The sequence below is a fragment of the Rhinoderma darwinii genome, chromosome 3, assembly GCF_050947455.1.
Source record: "Rhinoderma darwinii isolate aRhiDar2 chromosome 3, aRhiDar2.hap1, whole genome shotgun sequence".
In the NCBI taxonomy this organism is placed as follows: domain Eukaryota; kingdom Metazoa; phylum Chordata; class Amphibia; order Anura; family Rhinodermatidae; genus Rhinoderma; species Rhinoderma darwinii.
In genome coordinates, this window is record NC_134689.1 from 103,671,480 (window position 1) to 103,687,600 (window position 16,121).

Genomic DNA, 16,121 nt, shown 5'->3' on the forward strand with positions numbered 1-16,121 from the left:
CTAAAAGAGCACTTGTCATGATGACAGCTGTGACTTGAGGAGGAATGATGCCCGAGAGATATATCCTTGCGCCTTGGCCCAGTAAAATTGTTCATCACGCGGAGCTTATTTTATCTAGTCTTGTAAAATAGGACACTAATCGTAAAGTGGTTATAATTAGATTAGGCTACTGGTCGGTTTTAAGTTGCATAACTTTCCATTGAGGGCTAAATAATGATTTCATCTCTGTGCTATGTATTTAAGGTACTAAAACGTCACTATAAGCAAGAAAAATTGGATCATTGATAGCTGTGTTCTTCAAAGAAATGTAGACACGTTGTATATAACTTTCCACAGACCTATCAATCACACCATCATATAATCCAGCTCTTAACTGGTTGCCGACACAGGACGAGTATGCTCGTCCTGAGCGGCGAGCACTTCGCGCATTAGGACGAGCATACTCGTCCTGTGTGACAGCCGTCTCTGCCGTCTCTGTGTGTGCGATCGAGAGCGGGGCAACGGCTGTAATACACAGCCACGGCCCCGCTCTGACAGCGGAGAGAAGAGAAACATCTTCTCTCCGCTGTTAACCCTTTGAACGCCGCGATGACAGCTGATCGCGGCGTTCAAGGAGAGGGGACTGCACATTGATCGCGTCACAGAAAATAACTGTGACGCGATCAAAGCCCATAACTCATATGGCCAGACAGCCCAGGGTCCAGTGAAGGACCCCAGGGCTGTCTGAACATATTTCCTGTTGTTAGGGCATACTGAGGTATGCCCTAACAACTGCCTGTGTACGATCAGTAACAGGCTAATGTACTGGCATATAGATCTATGCCAGTACATTACAGTTACAAAATAAAAATCAAAATGATAAATCCCTTTATGGGATTAAAAAAAAAAGTTAAATGAATGTAAAAAAAAAATAATGGTAAATAAATAAATAAAAAGTAAATAAAATACACAGAAACACACATTTTTTATAATAAATCAACTTTTTAAAATATAAGTCCCAAAACATGAAATAATATAGACATATTTGGTATCGCCACGACCGTAACAACCTGTACTACAAATGTATAACATTATTTATTATGATCGGTGTATGGTGTAAAAAAAAAAATATTAAAACTGCTGCACAACTGCTTTTTTTCTGCATTTTAATCTAATTAAAAATGTATAGAAATTAAACGATAATGTATTTGTACAAAAAAATGGTACGTACAAAAAGTACAACTCGTCCCGCAAAAAACAAAGTCTCATACAACTACGTCGTACAAAAAATAAAAGCGTTATGAGCGTCGGGATGCAAAGAGGGAAATGTAAAAAAAATTGCTCTGTCCTCAAGGCTAAAATTGGCCGTGTCCTTAAGGGGTTAAAGGTGCCTTCCCATCACAGAAATTTAAGTAATTTCCACAGGTGTTCTAGGACCTGCACTAATGTCAAGAAAATGATGAGGTGGTGCGCATGTGCATGGCTCTCTCCATTCTGTTCTATAGTAATTACGTAAACATCCTACAAGCACGCTCAGTTTTTTCCGTAAGTCCATTAGAATGGAAACCACCATGCCATTCATTCTCTTCCTGGTTAGGGTGTCCACCTTACCGGGGGAAACATTGGGTGAGGAACACCCTTTGTCAACATAGGTATGGGTCCTAGAGCTGGGATCCACATCTACTAGACGTCCTGTGGATGTGAAAACCTATTTAATAATTGATTCTTACAGAAAAAGACAAGCTAGTGACCTAACCATTTAAGTTGAACTCCACATAGAAGTTTGATATTAGTAAACCTGATTCATAGATACATTTATTGTAGAATGTAAAATATTGTGACCATGACAGTTAGATCTATTAGGAGACTAGGGACAAGAAGCGCTGCCATTTGATTGACAGATGCAGATAGAAAGTTATTTTTTTATAGCAGAAGGGGGAATCACACAGGAAAATGACTGCAGCCATGTTACATGGCATCAAAACCACCAAAAAGGCCATACTTACTAGGTAGGTGGGTGGGTGAAAACCCGTTCCCATCAGGACGCAGACGGGTCAAAGAATGCTGCAGAAGGAGTGTGCATTAAATAGTGATAGCCTATCACTATTTAATGCACACTCCTTCTGCAGCATTCTTTGACCCGTCTGCGTCCTGATGGGAACGGGTTTTCACCCACCCACCTACCTAGTAAGTATGGCCTTTTTGGTGGTTTTGATGATATCTATGTCCCATTTTTTCTGTTTATGTTACATGGCATGTTGTATCTGTTACATAAGTCACATCTTGTTTTGTCATCGCACTTATGCTTTAAACTTCAGTATTCATGGGATTTCTCCGAGGCATGATAAAATATATAGCTCTTCTCTTTTTTTAAATTCTTATTTAGAATATTTATGGGGACACTAAGAGTCAGGCAAAGTGGTACAATTTAGCCATATTTTTATAAAATCTTGAAAGGTTATCCTAGATGCCAAAGAAACTTCTGTTAAATACATATATGTTTCTTTGTATTTGTGTCACCGCTCTTCAAAACCTATGGCCAAATGTACACAGATTAAATGTCAATGATAGTGAAGTTGTGAGTCATTGGACAGAATATGGACATGGTGATGTGTCACTCATCATAAATTGGCTCTAGCACTGTATGAATTATGCAGTCAAGTGACGTCACCATAAGCGACACATCAATGCCGCCATATTGGCTACATGTCATCCAAAGACAGACGTTTTTCACAGCCAATTTGAAACCCATTCGTGTGAATACAGCCTCATGTTTGCAAAATTGGCGCCAAACAAGCCCCTTTCAAAGTTACATTGTATCAAAAACAACTAAAAAACATGAAAACAGTCACTCATAAACAATTAAAATAAAACACTTATTAATAAAAGCAATAAAAATCAAACACAGATTCCCGAGTCTGTGGATGAAGAGTAAACATTAGGCCCCTTTGTCCTGAAAATCCAGAACCATAATAGGGGACCCATTTTGATCTTTGCTATGGGGCCCCTCTATTCTGTGTACACCACTGGCTTCCATGGATTGCAGTGTTAAACATGAGTATATGTACAATATTTAGTTTTTCTTGGCCAATATTGCAATATTGCAGATGTCACTACAACCAGACAACCAGTGGACAAATAATACATGAAGCTGCCAAAATTTTCAATCTTATCAATGACCAGTGGAGAAATATTGCCCAGCATTTTATCAGTCAATACTAGAAGTGTCTTCTAACTCATTATATTCACCAGTTGTATATTTGAAGGTGTCGACGCCATACAGATATAAATAAGGACCCTTGAGAACAATTAGTATGACAGCAATTCTCAAAATGATTGTTACGGAAACCTAAAAGGCAGCGGTAAACTCATGCTTGTGTATATGGACACCTAATTAAAAGAGCGAATGGTTAACTCTTACCCAACTGCTCTTCCTCAAACTCTGAGTTTTTTTTAGATGAGCATATATATATATGTATATATATATATATATATATATATATATATATATATATATATATATATATATATATAATGGTACAGGATTACAAGATCACACAATCATGGGGAAGTTGGACATTTATAGTCCATTAGCCTGAGTACCTAAAATACTAAAATATTCTCATAATAAGCCTCCAAAACTTAGACCACGCCAGTGTATTCAGCTTCAAAGGACAAGCTGTACACATTTAGCAAAAATGGTCCAAGGCAACTATTTAGGTTGATCCTTGGTTCCTTGCTTCCCTTCCCTAATTTGACAACAATGAATTAGACCCAACATTCAAGCATTCATGGTAACCCATTTCATGTTGAACTTAATGGATTGCAGTTTTTTTGCTGGACATTGATCTGGTTTCACTTTTATGTTATCATTCATAATTATTGTTATATTATTGTGTATTCACTACAATGTTAAAACCGAATATCAACTTTCAGTCCTTAAAGGAAAAATTCAGGCAAACACATTGTGTTATGAGGCACTTTGCCCACAGTATTTTTTTTGGGTCAGAACGGAATAATTAATGGAATATTAACATCTACGTTTCCAAAATGAAATTGCTTCTAAAAAAACGTAACTCTCAATTACTAAAGATAACCCACTATGTATTAATTCTTATTGTATCCTTATCCTTGATAGCTGCTTCAAAATTAAAATTGCTTACTCTCCCAGGTAGTTTGAGAGTTTCACAAAATAGAGAGAGAGTTAAGACATAAGAGAGACTTTTATTGATCCCATAGGGAAATTAATAATAGTCAGAATATGCTCCATAAAAATCAACAAAGCACAAACATAAAACTTAACAAACACATAAAAACTGTACATAAAAACAATACATAATAACATTAAAAACATTATATATTAATCCAATAGGCAAGATCTTACAGACTTTTGACAAATCAAGAAATTCTCCAGCAAAAGACTGCTGGCAACTACCACTAGGTTTGCTTGCATATGTATTTATATTGCCTCCATTAACATCAGTGAAAACTCTATAAATATGTATGCAGCAAGCTCCCCTGTTGTCTCTAACAGCCAGAGTAGAGAGCTGCTAAGAAAGAGTGTCTCCCACTTTGGCGGACTTGGTTACCGTATTTATTTGAATGGGTGCCATGTAATACTAGATTTTCCATGTAGCGGCTGTATCTTGGCCCATTGATAACAGCTGATCATTGAGAGTTTCCATAGCCAGACAGATGGCGGCGCAGCTTCCTTTTAAAAAGGGTTTTCTTGGTGTGTAAACGCTTTTTTTATTTCTATGGCTAAGTAAAGGGAAGCACTATGCTTGCACGGTTTATGTGGGATACGCTGCTGGCTGTATTGTTTATAAGGGGCACTGTGTTGGCATTGTTTATCAGGTGGTACTCTGCTGGCGCTGTTTGGCCTATTTCACACAAAGTTTTTTGGCGCCAAAATCGCCTCCCATTGATTTCAATGGGAGGCGGAGGCGTTTTTTTTTCATGCGAACGGAAAAAAACACTCGCAGGAAAAAAAGCGACATGCTCTTTCTTCAGGCATTTCCATCTCTGACCTCCCATTGACATCAATGGAAGACAGAAAAACTATTTTCGCAGTGCTTTTTTCCCCCGCGGCGCTCAATGGAAGCGGACGAAAAACGCTGCAAAAAACGCTGCAAAGAGAATGCAGGCAGGTCAAAATCTGCCTGAACATACCCTTTATATGGGACACTCTGTTTGCCGTAATCTTAATACTAATGCCTTGGGTTTTATGGAGGCTAGCTACTGACCCGGTTAATGGGTCTAATGTAGCCGTTAAGGAAAGTACTTTGCATGGCTTGTACATGTAGGCAGGGTTTACAGAGAAAGAATTTCCTCTGGCATTCCAAATTGCATCTTAAGTCCCCCTGAAAATGAATCTAATAAGTAGTTAAGTATATTTAAAATTACTGTAATAATAATTATCAATTTCAATAAAAACACTTTTATCAATAGAACGTGACTTTATAAAGGACAGAGACGTATTTTTTTCCTGGCTATCGTACATCATGTTTTGCTACTCAATCCTAAGTACATTTGGGGCAAATATGGCGCGTTGTTTAGCAAGGCTTGTTTGATCATTGTTTCTGTCTAACATGTCACAAAACATAAGTATGGCATGTACTACTTGCACCATTCTTGTAATGCATGTCCCACCACTTTTCCCGTGCATTTCGTTTGATACATTTTATATTATATTACAATAGGCACTAGTTCGATTGTCTATTGTAATAGTACAACGTGTTAATAAACTGCAAGTGCCATGTCTCTGGAGGGTTGATGTTGGAGATAAATTATCTATCATGGGAACAGACGTTTTTTGCAATTCCTTTGAAGGACAGTATAAGCAGCTTCTCCCTAGGGTGAAATGGCTCCAGCACTGGGGACCAGCAGAATTCTTCCAGATGACAGCATTATAGTCATTTCACAGTCACTGCATTGGATTTATGAGAAGATGAATACCTTGTCGGAAATTTATTATTGCCACTGGCAGCGCTAAGTGGGTATATGGTCTCTCAAGGTGGCAAATTCCAGGCTGACTAACTTCAGATAGGTTGACCAGTACCCAGTTATTGTTCGGACTGGGAAAGAAGTTGTAAAAACAAGCAACCACACAATGCAGTAAATTAACAACAGCGGGGACCTGATATGATTTCCATTTAATGATATTTATTGTGTATACGGTCCCAAATTGGTTAGATGTAATAAACTAAAATCCGTTCAATCATCTAGTAAATGTGTGAGTGTGATAGGGGCAAATCATTTTTGATGATGTCCAAATTCTGCGGTATGTTTAATTGTTTACTCTGATATTGTGTGTCACTCCATTTTGATATTGTAAGTTTAACAATCTGAACACCTTGGGCAAGTTACGGACTGAGTAAAACTTTTTTTTACTTCTGAAAGTACTGTCCTTAAAGGGTTATTCCCAAGTTGATAAATGTAGCTAGGAAGCTTCCCCATGAAAAGTTAATAAGTTTTCTAATTACCTGTCCGTCGTCCAGCGATGTCGTTTTCTTGGGATTCTTGATTGAAGTTGCGGTCGGTCCCTCTTTGTATCCTGCTCGTTGCCTAGGTTCCCGGCCACCGCTATTTACCTTTAGCGGTGGCCGCGCATGCGTAATGACATCCTCTGCGTCCTGAGCAGAGGATGTCATTTACTCGTGAACGCGCATCTCGGCGCATGCGCAGGAGATGCCGAGGAAGACACCCGTCACGTGGAGAAGTCTGCGCTCCAGTAAAGGTAAGCATATATATGTGTGTGTGTGTTTGTGTGTGTTTGTGTATATCTGTGTGTTTGTGTATATGTGTGTGTGTTTGTGTATATATGGGTGTGTTTGTGTATATGTGTTTGTGTATATGTTTGTGTGTGTGTGTGTATATGGGTGTATTTGTGTGTATGTGTTTGTGTGTATATTTTTGTGTGTGTGTGTTGGTGTATATCTGTGTGTTTGTGTATATGTGTGTGTGTTTATGTGTGTGTGTTTGTGTATATATGGATGTGTTTGTGCATATGTGTATATGTTTGTGTGTATATGTTTGTGTTTTTGTATATGTGGGTGTTTGTGTATATGTGGGTGTGTTTGTGTATATATGGGTGTGTTTGTGTATATGTTTGTGTGTATATGTTTGTGTGTGTGTGTTTTAGTATATGTGTGTGTTTGTGTATGTGTGTTTGTGTGTGTGTGTTTGTGTATATATGGGTGTGTTTGTGTATATGTTTGTGTGTATGTTTGTGTGTGTGTGTTTGTGTATATGTGTATGTTTGTGTATGTGTGTTTATGTGTGTGTGTGTGTGTTTGTGTATATATGGGTGTGTTTGTGTATATATGGGTGTGTTTGTGTATATGTTTGTGTGTATATGTTTGTGTGTGTGTGTGTGTGTGTTTTTGCATATGTGTGTGTTTGTGTATGCGTGTGTGTGTGTTTGTGTATATATGGGTGTGTTTGTGTACATGTGTTTGTGTATATGTTTGTGTGTATATGTGTGTGTTTGTGTATATATGGGTGTGTTTGTGCATATATGGGTGTGTTTGTGTATATGTTTGTGTGTATATGTTTGTGTGTGTGTGTGTTTTTGCATATGTGTGTGTTTGTTTGTGTATGTGTGTGTGTGTTTGTGTATATATGGGTGTGTTTGTGTACATATGTTTGTGTGTATATGTGTGTGTGTTTGTGTGTGTTTGTGTATATATGGGTGTGTTTGTGCATATGTGTATATGTGTATATGTTTGTGTTTTTGTATATGTGGGTGTGTTTGTGTATATATGGGTGTGTTTGTGTATATATGGGTGTGTTTGTGTATATGTTTGTGTGTATATGTTTGTGTGTGTGTTTTAGTATATGTGTGTGTTTGTGTGTGTGTTTGTGTATATATGGGTGTGTTTGTGTGTATGTTTGTGTGTGTTTGTGTATATGTGTTTGTGTATGTGTGTTTGTGTGTGTGTGTTTGTGTATATATGGGTGTGTTTGTGTATATATGGATGTGTTTGTGTATATGTGTGTGTTTGTGTAATATATGGGTGTGTGTTTATATGTGTTTGTGTATATGTTTGTGTGTGGTTGTTTGTGTGTGTGTAGGGGAGTATAAGTATTGTTCACATTGATAACTTTTTTTTTATGTTGTTGCAGATTTTGATGTACCGATTGGACTACGTCTTCGATTCTTTGGACTACTGCGTAGATCTACGTTTTTTGCAAATTTTAATAAAATGGTTAACAAGGGTTTTGTTGGGGATTTCTTATTTCAATAAAAAAATTGTATTTGTGTTTTTTTTTCAAACTTTATTAGTGCCTAGATAATGGCTGTTGGCTGATTGACAGCGTCCATTATTAAGGCGGTACTTAGTGTTAGCCGGTGCAGAGGCTAGCACTAACCACCCATTATTACCCCGGTACCCACCACCACCAGGGGTGCCGGGAAGAGCTTAGTACGATCCAGTACCCGACCATCTGTTGTGATGGTCGGGCACCGGGGCGGCCGCAGGCTGGTATTATGAGGCTGGGAAGGGCCAAAAACAGTGGACCTTCCCACCCTTGTAATGCTAGGCTGCTGCTGCTGTGTTTTATCGGGCTGGTTATAAAAATGGGGGGGAACCCCACGTCGTTTTTTTTTTAAATTTAACAATAGACGTTGGGTCCCCCACATTTTTAATAACCAGCCATATACAAGGCCGCAGCAGCCTGGCATTACACGGGTGGGAGGGGCCACTGGTTTAGTACATTCCCAGGCTAATAACACTGTGTTGTTTGTGGCTGGTTATGATAAATTGGGTGGAACCCCATGTCTTTTTAATAAAAATAATAAATAAATAATAAAAAAAAATGACGTGGGGTCCCCCCCACTTTTATAACCAGCCAGATACAACACAGCAGCAGCAGCCTAGCATTACAAGGGTGGGAAGGTCCACTGTTTTTGGCCCTTCCCAGCCTCATAATACCAGCCTGCGGCAGCCCCAGAGCACGACCATCACAACAGATGGTCGGGTACTGGATCGTACCTGGCTCTTCCCGGCATCCCTGGTGGTGGTGGGTACCGGGGTAATAATGGTGGTTAGTGTTAGCCTCTGCACCGGCTAACACTAAGCCTTCCCTTAGTAATGGACGTTGTCACTTAGACCGCGGCCATTACTAAAGTGGTAGTAATAAAACTTGAAAAGAAAAGACAAAGATATAGATAAAATATTTTATTGAAATAAAGCACCCCCAACACAACCCTCATTAACCATTTTATTGTAGAAAAAAAAAGTAATCTACGTAGTCCTCGAAAACGACGTAGTCGAAACACCAAACCTGTAAAAAATATATATATATAAAAAAAAAAGAAATAAAACATGTCGTAGGCTTAGTTTCAGTTTCATGTGTGATACTGACTGTTATACCATGTATAGAAACCTGCCGCCAAGTTGACTTAGATACAGGGCGCCAGCAGACAGTATCATACATGGCCATACAGACATATATACAAACAAACATACATACATACAAACATACAAACATATATACAAGCATGCACATATATACATGCAAACATACATACATGCAAACATGCATACTAACATGCACATATATACATACATGACAACATGCATACATACATGACAACATACATACATACATACATACATACATGACAACATACATACATACATACATACATACATGGCAACATGCATACATACATACATACATACATACATACATACATGCACATATACACATACATGGCAACATACATACATACATACATGCATACATACATGCAAACATACATGCAAACATACATACTAACATGCACATATATACATGACAACATACATACATGACAACATACATACATACACACATGACAACATACATACATACATACATACATACATGGCAACATGCATACATACATACATACATGCACATATACACATACATGGCAACATACATACATACATACATACATGCACATATACACATACATACAAAAATAAACTCACCTAAAACGTTCCCACAAAGATCTGAACGGTCCCGTCACTTTTCTTCTTACTGCTCCCATTCACAATAACAGAGCGGTGGGCGCAGATGACGTAATCACGTGGGCCTGATATGATTACGTCATCTGCGCCACAACGCATTGTTACTATGAATGCGAGCGGCGCCAAGAAGAAGGAAGATGGCAAGTGACGGGACCTTTCAGAGCTCCGTAGGGACGTCTTAGGTGAGTTTATTTTTTTTAATATATTTTTTGTTGTTCGCGGGGTGCTGATTCAGCACCGGTGCGGCGACTACAGATATTACATGTAGTGACAGGGTGGGGGAGGGAAAAGTTGGTTGCCGAAACGGGGTGAATGTAGTGTAGTGTAGTGTAGTGTAGTTGACATTCACGGTAAGTTCGTCTCAATCGGGCTTACCATGCCCGCTTGAGACGAACATTCTCCCGATGTTGCTAGAACTACAGTATCTAGCAATGTCGGGAGCGCGCACACTGCAGAGCGGAGCGGCTTGATTGACATCGAGCCGCTCACGCCCCTTTTTTGAAAAGATAACCAGCACTTGCTGAGTTATCTAGTGTCAAAAAAGGTACTTAGGAAATGAATTTCTTAAAATTTTTTAACAGCAAATGTTTTAAAATTCATTTCCTGCTTAGAATGTCTAAAAAAAAAAATTGGAGTCAACTTGGGAATAACCCTTTAATAATGATAACTGCGCACCACAGAAACACAATATAAACTGTTCGACAACTCATTCAGGAACAAGGCTTTATATTGTGTTTCTGTGGTGTGCAGTAATCATTATTAAGGACAGTACTTTTAGAAGTAAAAAAAAGTTTGTTAAGAAAAGTCACTCTGCGTCACATTTCTCACTCTGGTATTCATTTTATATACTTGCATTAAAATGCATAGTAAACTATCATTTGTTATCAGGGTTGTACCTAGAGGCTCAGGCGCGATGACGTCACTACATCGCACCTCTCTGCGCCGAGCCGCTCATGACTCATGGCACAGTGAATGCTAAAGCAAGGAGCCGTCAGCTCCTTGCTCCAGCATTGAGTTCAACTGTGTCTGCGGGCCCCCCGGGCTGCGACCGTTGCGACCTCTATAGCTACGCCACGTTTTGTTATGAAGTACATTGTACATGCTGCAAATTGTCGATAGAACAGCACTGCAGACTTGAGTAAATGAAAATTTGTTTATTTAGGTATTGGTTTCATAAAGAGCATGTTTAAAGTTGTAGCAACGTTTCAGACATATAGACCTTTTTCAGGCTGATAGAGGGTAGTAGCTCCAGAGGCATACAGGCTCAAGAACCTGGCGCCTGTCAACAAATCTAATACCCTATCTATATGCCTGATAAAGGACTGTATTTCTGAAACACTGCTACACTGAAACACTGCTCCTAATAAAACTCACACCTAAATAAACTCTTTGCATTCACTCAAGTTTGTAGTGCGGTTCTATCTACGATTTGTATGTTGTACCATCCCCAGGCAGTAGGGACCTGAACGCGCACACAGCATTGTAAGAAGTCATTTAATGGGCAAATGCTTTTCAGACTATGTACATACTAGATGTTCAATAGATGATCAAGTGTAAACAAAATCATTTGCCTTACTAAATAAAATGTAAATCAGTTACAGATGTAGCAAAGTTTATCTTGACTGATAACTTGCTGCAGCTTTATATCACACAACAAAAGCCATTGAAAAATTCAAACTAAAATTTCCTGCCACTGTGCATTTATTGCGTTAAAGGCTATGTGCACCTTTGAAATCATTATTTTTTTTTTTTTTATAAAAATGTGTATCAGTGTGTTTGGTGCAACTTTCTAAATATTGTTTATGAAAAAATATTTTTACTTTTTGAGATACAGCTGCTTTGTATCCTGTATACAGAGCAGCTGTATCTTGCTATAAAGATGGCTACATCTATATTGCTTTTAACAAAAGTTGTTTACACCTTGGTAAACTTACATTGATATATAAGAGAATTACAGACATGGCATATCCCTAATAAATGCTTATTACTGGAATCACTGCCTTGACAAATCCCCACCGATGGCTAGAATAAGGGTCCCTGCTCCATTGTCTCCCCAGTACATATTACCACGGTGAAAAGGATTTTGTATGTTTTTGCGCGACTGTGCCGCTGCTCCAAACAAGCTCTATGGCAGTTACAGAAACAGCAGAGAACTCTCACCGTTTCATAACTTAGAGCAGTCACAAAACTGAGTGAAGAGCATGAAAAAAAAAAAAAGTGTTAAGTGCCCCTTCAATGGAATTTGTTAAACCAAGCCAAGGGTATCATGGGTATCACAGTTATGATGGTTGGTAGGGACCCTTAATGCACGTGTCTGCCACTGCTGTTAACCCTTATAAATCAGACCAGCGTGGGAGCATTCTAGTAATAAGCCAGGGAAGCCAAGAAAAAACCCTTGCAGCGCCAAGAACTTGTTATTAAACTGTTCTTATTGGTTGAGGGGGCAATTCAGATATTAGGGGTATATATCTTGGAATTGCTATTTATGCAGTTCTCTAGTACATTAGTGAAGGGTCAACAGACTTCACTTTAGGTGTCAATGCCCAAAACCTTGGTCCACTATAGACCATATTTGCCTATTTGGCTAGATAGTTTATAAGTTTCCTAACTATAGGGGAGAACACCCAGGCTTATTTTTACGCTGGCTAATGACTGACTGTGGGGGTCACTCTACCTGGTGGGAGAGAATGTCATTATGGGCGTGGACAATATTATGTGGGTGTGGCTTATAACATTTGCACCACATTTACTTTTCTTATTTTTTTTAATATAGGCAAGTATGCTATAAATTCAACAGACACATCTAACTCATCATCCCAATTTTTAAGAATCTATTAACTCTTTAATAACACCTGTTAATAAAACCAATAGGATAGTGAGAGGAATGTAAAATCATCAATAGTTGTTTATTCTTCTGTTTCATTTACAGAAAACAAACATGCAGAATAGTAACAAATACATGAGATGAAACATTATTTCTAGTGCACTTCTCAATAACAAGGGGATTCCTGCCAGGCGGAAAGGATTCTTAGCAATCCCATGACTTGTAGTGTAGGAAGCAGCAGGCTTGTTCAGTGTGTGGATGTGAGTGTGTGTGTTTACAAGCAGGACTGACTTAGTCAGCAAATACTGCTGTACAGAGCTTCAGCCAATGCAGAGCCTCCCCAGGCTGCTTGAGAGCTTCAGAGTTGGAGCAGGCTATGCTTGCACTAATGGGAGGCTGAGCTGCTGCTGCTGCTGCTGCTGCTACTGATACTGATGGCACAAGAATGGGATCTGGCTCTAGAGGATCCTTGGGCTTCTCTGTCATGCAGGATACATAACTGGATACTGGATCTGCAGCCCCTGACAGAGAGCAGGCTCCTCATGGATTGAGCAGGCTGTGCATGTCCCTTCATGTGAAGATGAAATGCTTTTCTCGTTACCTGCCTTACATCTTCAGACCTCCTAACACCATCCTGTCCTCCAGCTGCCATACAGAAGGTACAGGTCTTGAAAGGGTGCCTATGTGAGTGGGTGGGAGTGAGAAAAGTGGGATGGGAGGAAGCCTGACTTCCCAAACATCTTTGCTGACATTGCTGTTCTGCTGTCAGATGACAGCCATTGCTGCCAGAATCCTGTCTGTGGAGGAGTCCTTGCAGTTGTGTGGTTATCCTTTGAAACAATAGCACATGACTGTTTGAACCTGACCTTGTACCCCTAGATATTGTTTGTTATCTGGTAATAGACACAGTCTGCAGATGCCATATCTTCTATACTCATTTTATATTTTACAGTTCAAGTTTACTTTAGGCTTCTGCATGGGGGCTGCCCAGGTGCCTACTTTTTGGGTTACAGTTTGTCACTTGTACTTCCAGCAGTTGATCTAGAAACATATTATTTGCTATATTGTAGTGTTTATAAATACAAGTATGTTTGTATTCCTGTTGCAGTATAAAAGGGAAGTCTAGGCAGAGTCTAATAAATTCATCTCCCACTCCCCAAAATCTTAACTACATGAAATACCATGATGTGGGGATCCTGAGGGTTCTTCCTTCCTATTTCCTCCTACATGATCACGGTTATCATCTGTCAATTAAATCAATACTACCTATGCCTGCAGTATGTAGCTGGGGGTCGTGACATCATTTAAGGCTCTGATGGGTAGGTAAGGTTTTTTGGGGGAGAGATTTACCTATTTAATGACAAATCCGTGCAGGTTTAGGTTTCCTGACCCCAATGTACCAAAATTGTTCAGCGTTGTCCCAGCGATTGACTTTACTATGGCTTTACTAGATATCCACCAGAAGCGGTTTCAATCTATCCTGGTGGTTTTAGTTATAATATTTTAAAACAAGACTATGACTAATAAGCCAACAAAAATAAATGTTGAGCTGTAGCTCAGAAAACAGAAAATGTAGGAGGCTGCTTAATATACTAAAGGAATCTCGGTAAATCGTACTCTACTCCAAATTTTAATGGCATTTCTTCCAGAAGCATTTACAGGTTTTGAATATAAATAGAATATATATTTTTTGCAGATTGTGAATAGAATTCCAGAATTGTGTCTTAAATTAACGTTCGGTACTAGTTTTTAGGGAGACATTCATGTTGTATCTGTGTTTCTTCCACAACAACGTCATGCAAACAAACTATGAATTACTATGAAGCTTTTACTCTACTCAGTAGAAGGCAATACTATAGGCTACCAGCTCTCATTGGGAATCATACAAGTAAGGTCCTGTTCACATCTCGTTTTTTGCCTACGTTTAACGTATACGCAGAGAAAAGCTTCCGACGTATACGTTAAACGCAGGCTGTGATGGATGTCTAACAGTGGCATCCGTCAACCATTGGCTATAACGTATAACAGATACATCATGAAAAGGGTCATGAGCATTTATGACATAGCCGTTAAAGCGATACTATAATAAATTTTGCGTGAGGGATGACACTGTTATATTTCCACCAGTGTAGTCCGCTGGGGTTTATCCGATACAGGACGACGTGACATCATCCCATACACCAGGACCTGTGCTTCTTCACTTCCCTCTTTTTTCTTGGATGCCACTGTCAAGCATCCATCACAGGTATCCGTCACCCATAGACTTTTATGGTATCCGTTTAACGTATACTTCATATTAAAAAGACCATGACGTTTACGTTTAACAGATGCCTGTGATGTATGCCATTCAGTGGCATCCGTCACCCATAGGCTACTATGTTAAAATGTATAACGTTTGATATACATTTTTTTGCAATGGAATAGCATACTCTATTATTCTATTAGCATACCTAATAAAAAAAATGGTATACCAACGTACACCAGCCCGACGGTGGCTAAAAGGACACGTCAGGCTAATAATGCCCTATGGCCATGTTCAGCGTGTATGTCGGGAGCTTTCCTGAAGTACGGGATAGAAGCAAAAGATTATAAATTTGCACAAATGCACTGAGCATTTTTTCTTAAAAAAACATATTAAGTGCTTCTAAATACGAAAAATTTGTTGGTTGGTTAGTTTAATTACTAAAGGGGTTGTCCACTTCTGACAAACCCTTTCCAAATTAAAGGTCTCTCAATGATTAGCTGGGGGAAGCATCCGGTAATCTTCATTCTAGAAATGAAGAATTACACGCCACCCATTGATATAATGCAATACATGGACACACTGGTTCCTGTGTTCTGCTGTTTTGTCTGCTTCATATTGCCATTTGTTCAAAATCTGTATTATGAGTGCAACACCCGGACCCCCCCCCCCCCCCCCTGTTCCATAAAACCCTTTGGTGATCTAAGTTTGCTTAATTAGAATGACGGGGTAAAGGTCCATGTGTTGCATTCGTATGTAGACACTAAAATGTGGCCGTATATATATATTTGCTGTGTTACACTTGCCTAATAGTAGACCAACTCAGCCTAAAAAGGTACCCAAAACTCCCCTCTATTACATACATGTGCCCCATAGGACTTATGGAAAAGGGTTGTCTAAAGCAGACAACACCCTGAAATCAAAGAAACAAACCTTTTTTTCTTTGTGTACTATTTTCCAGTACTCTAAATTTCATTCCAGTTGCCATGGCTGTGTCAATGAATATCTATATATGTACACATAAGTAAAATGTATTACATGTATACTATTAGAC

The 16,121-nt window shown here is 39.0% G+C and overlaps 1 protein-coding gene across 2 annotated transcripts in view; it reads left to right on the top strand.

Moving 5' to 3' along the window:
* PPP2R2B (protein phosphatase 2 regulatory subunit Bbeta) overlaps positions 1–16,121 on the top strand; it is a 299,520-nt gene that overhangs the window by 18,980 nt on the left and 264,419 nt on the right. Inside the window, exon 1 of one of the 2 annotated variants that reach the window (XM_075856520.1) lies at positions 13,130–13,484. The exons of the other annotated variant lie outside the window; for it this stretch is intronic. Coding sequence (XP_075712635.1) covers positions 13,388–13,484 — 97 coding nt within the window. The 5' untranslated portion in view covers positions 13,130–13,387. Of the gene's footprint in view, positions 1–13,129; positions 13,485–16,121 lie in introns of those variants that run through there. 2 annotated transcript variants of the gene reach the window in all.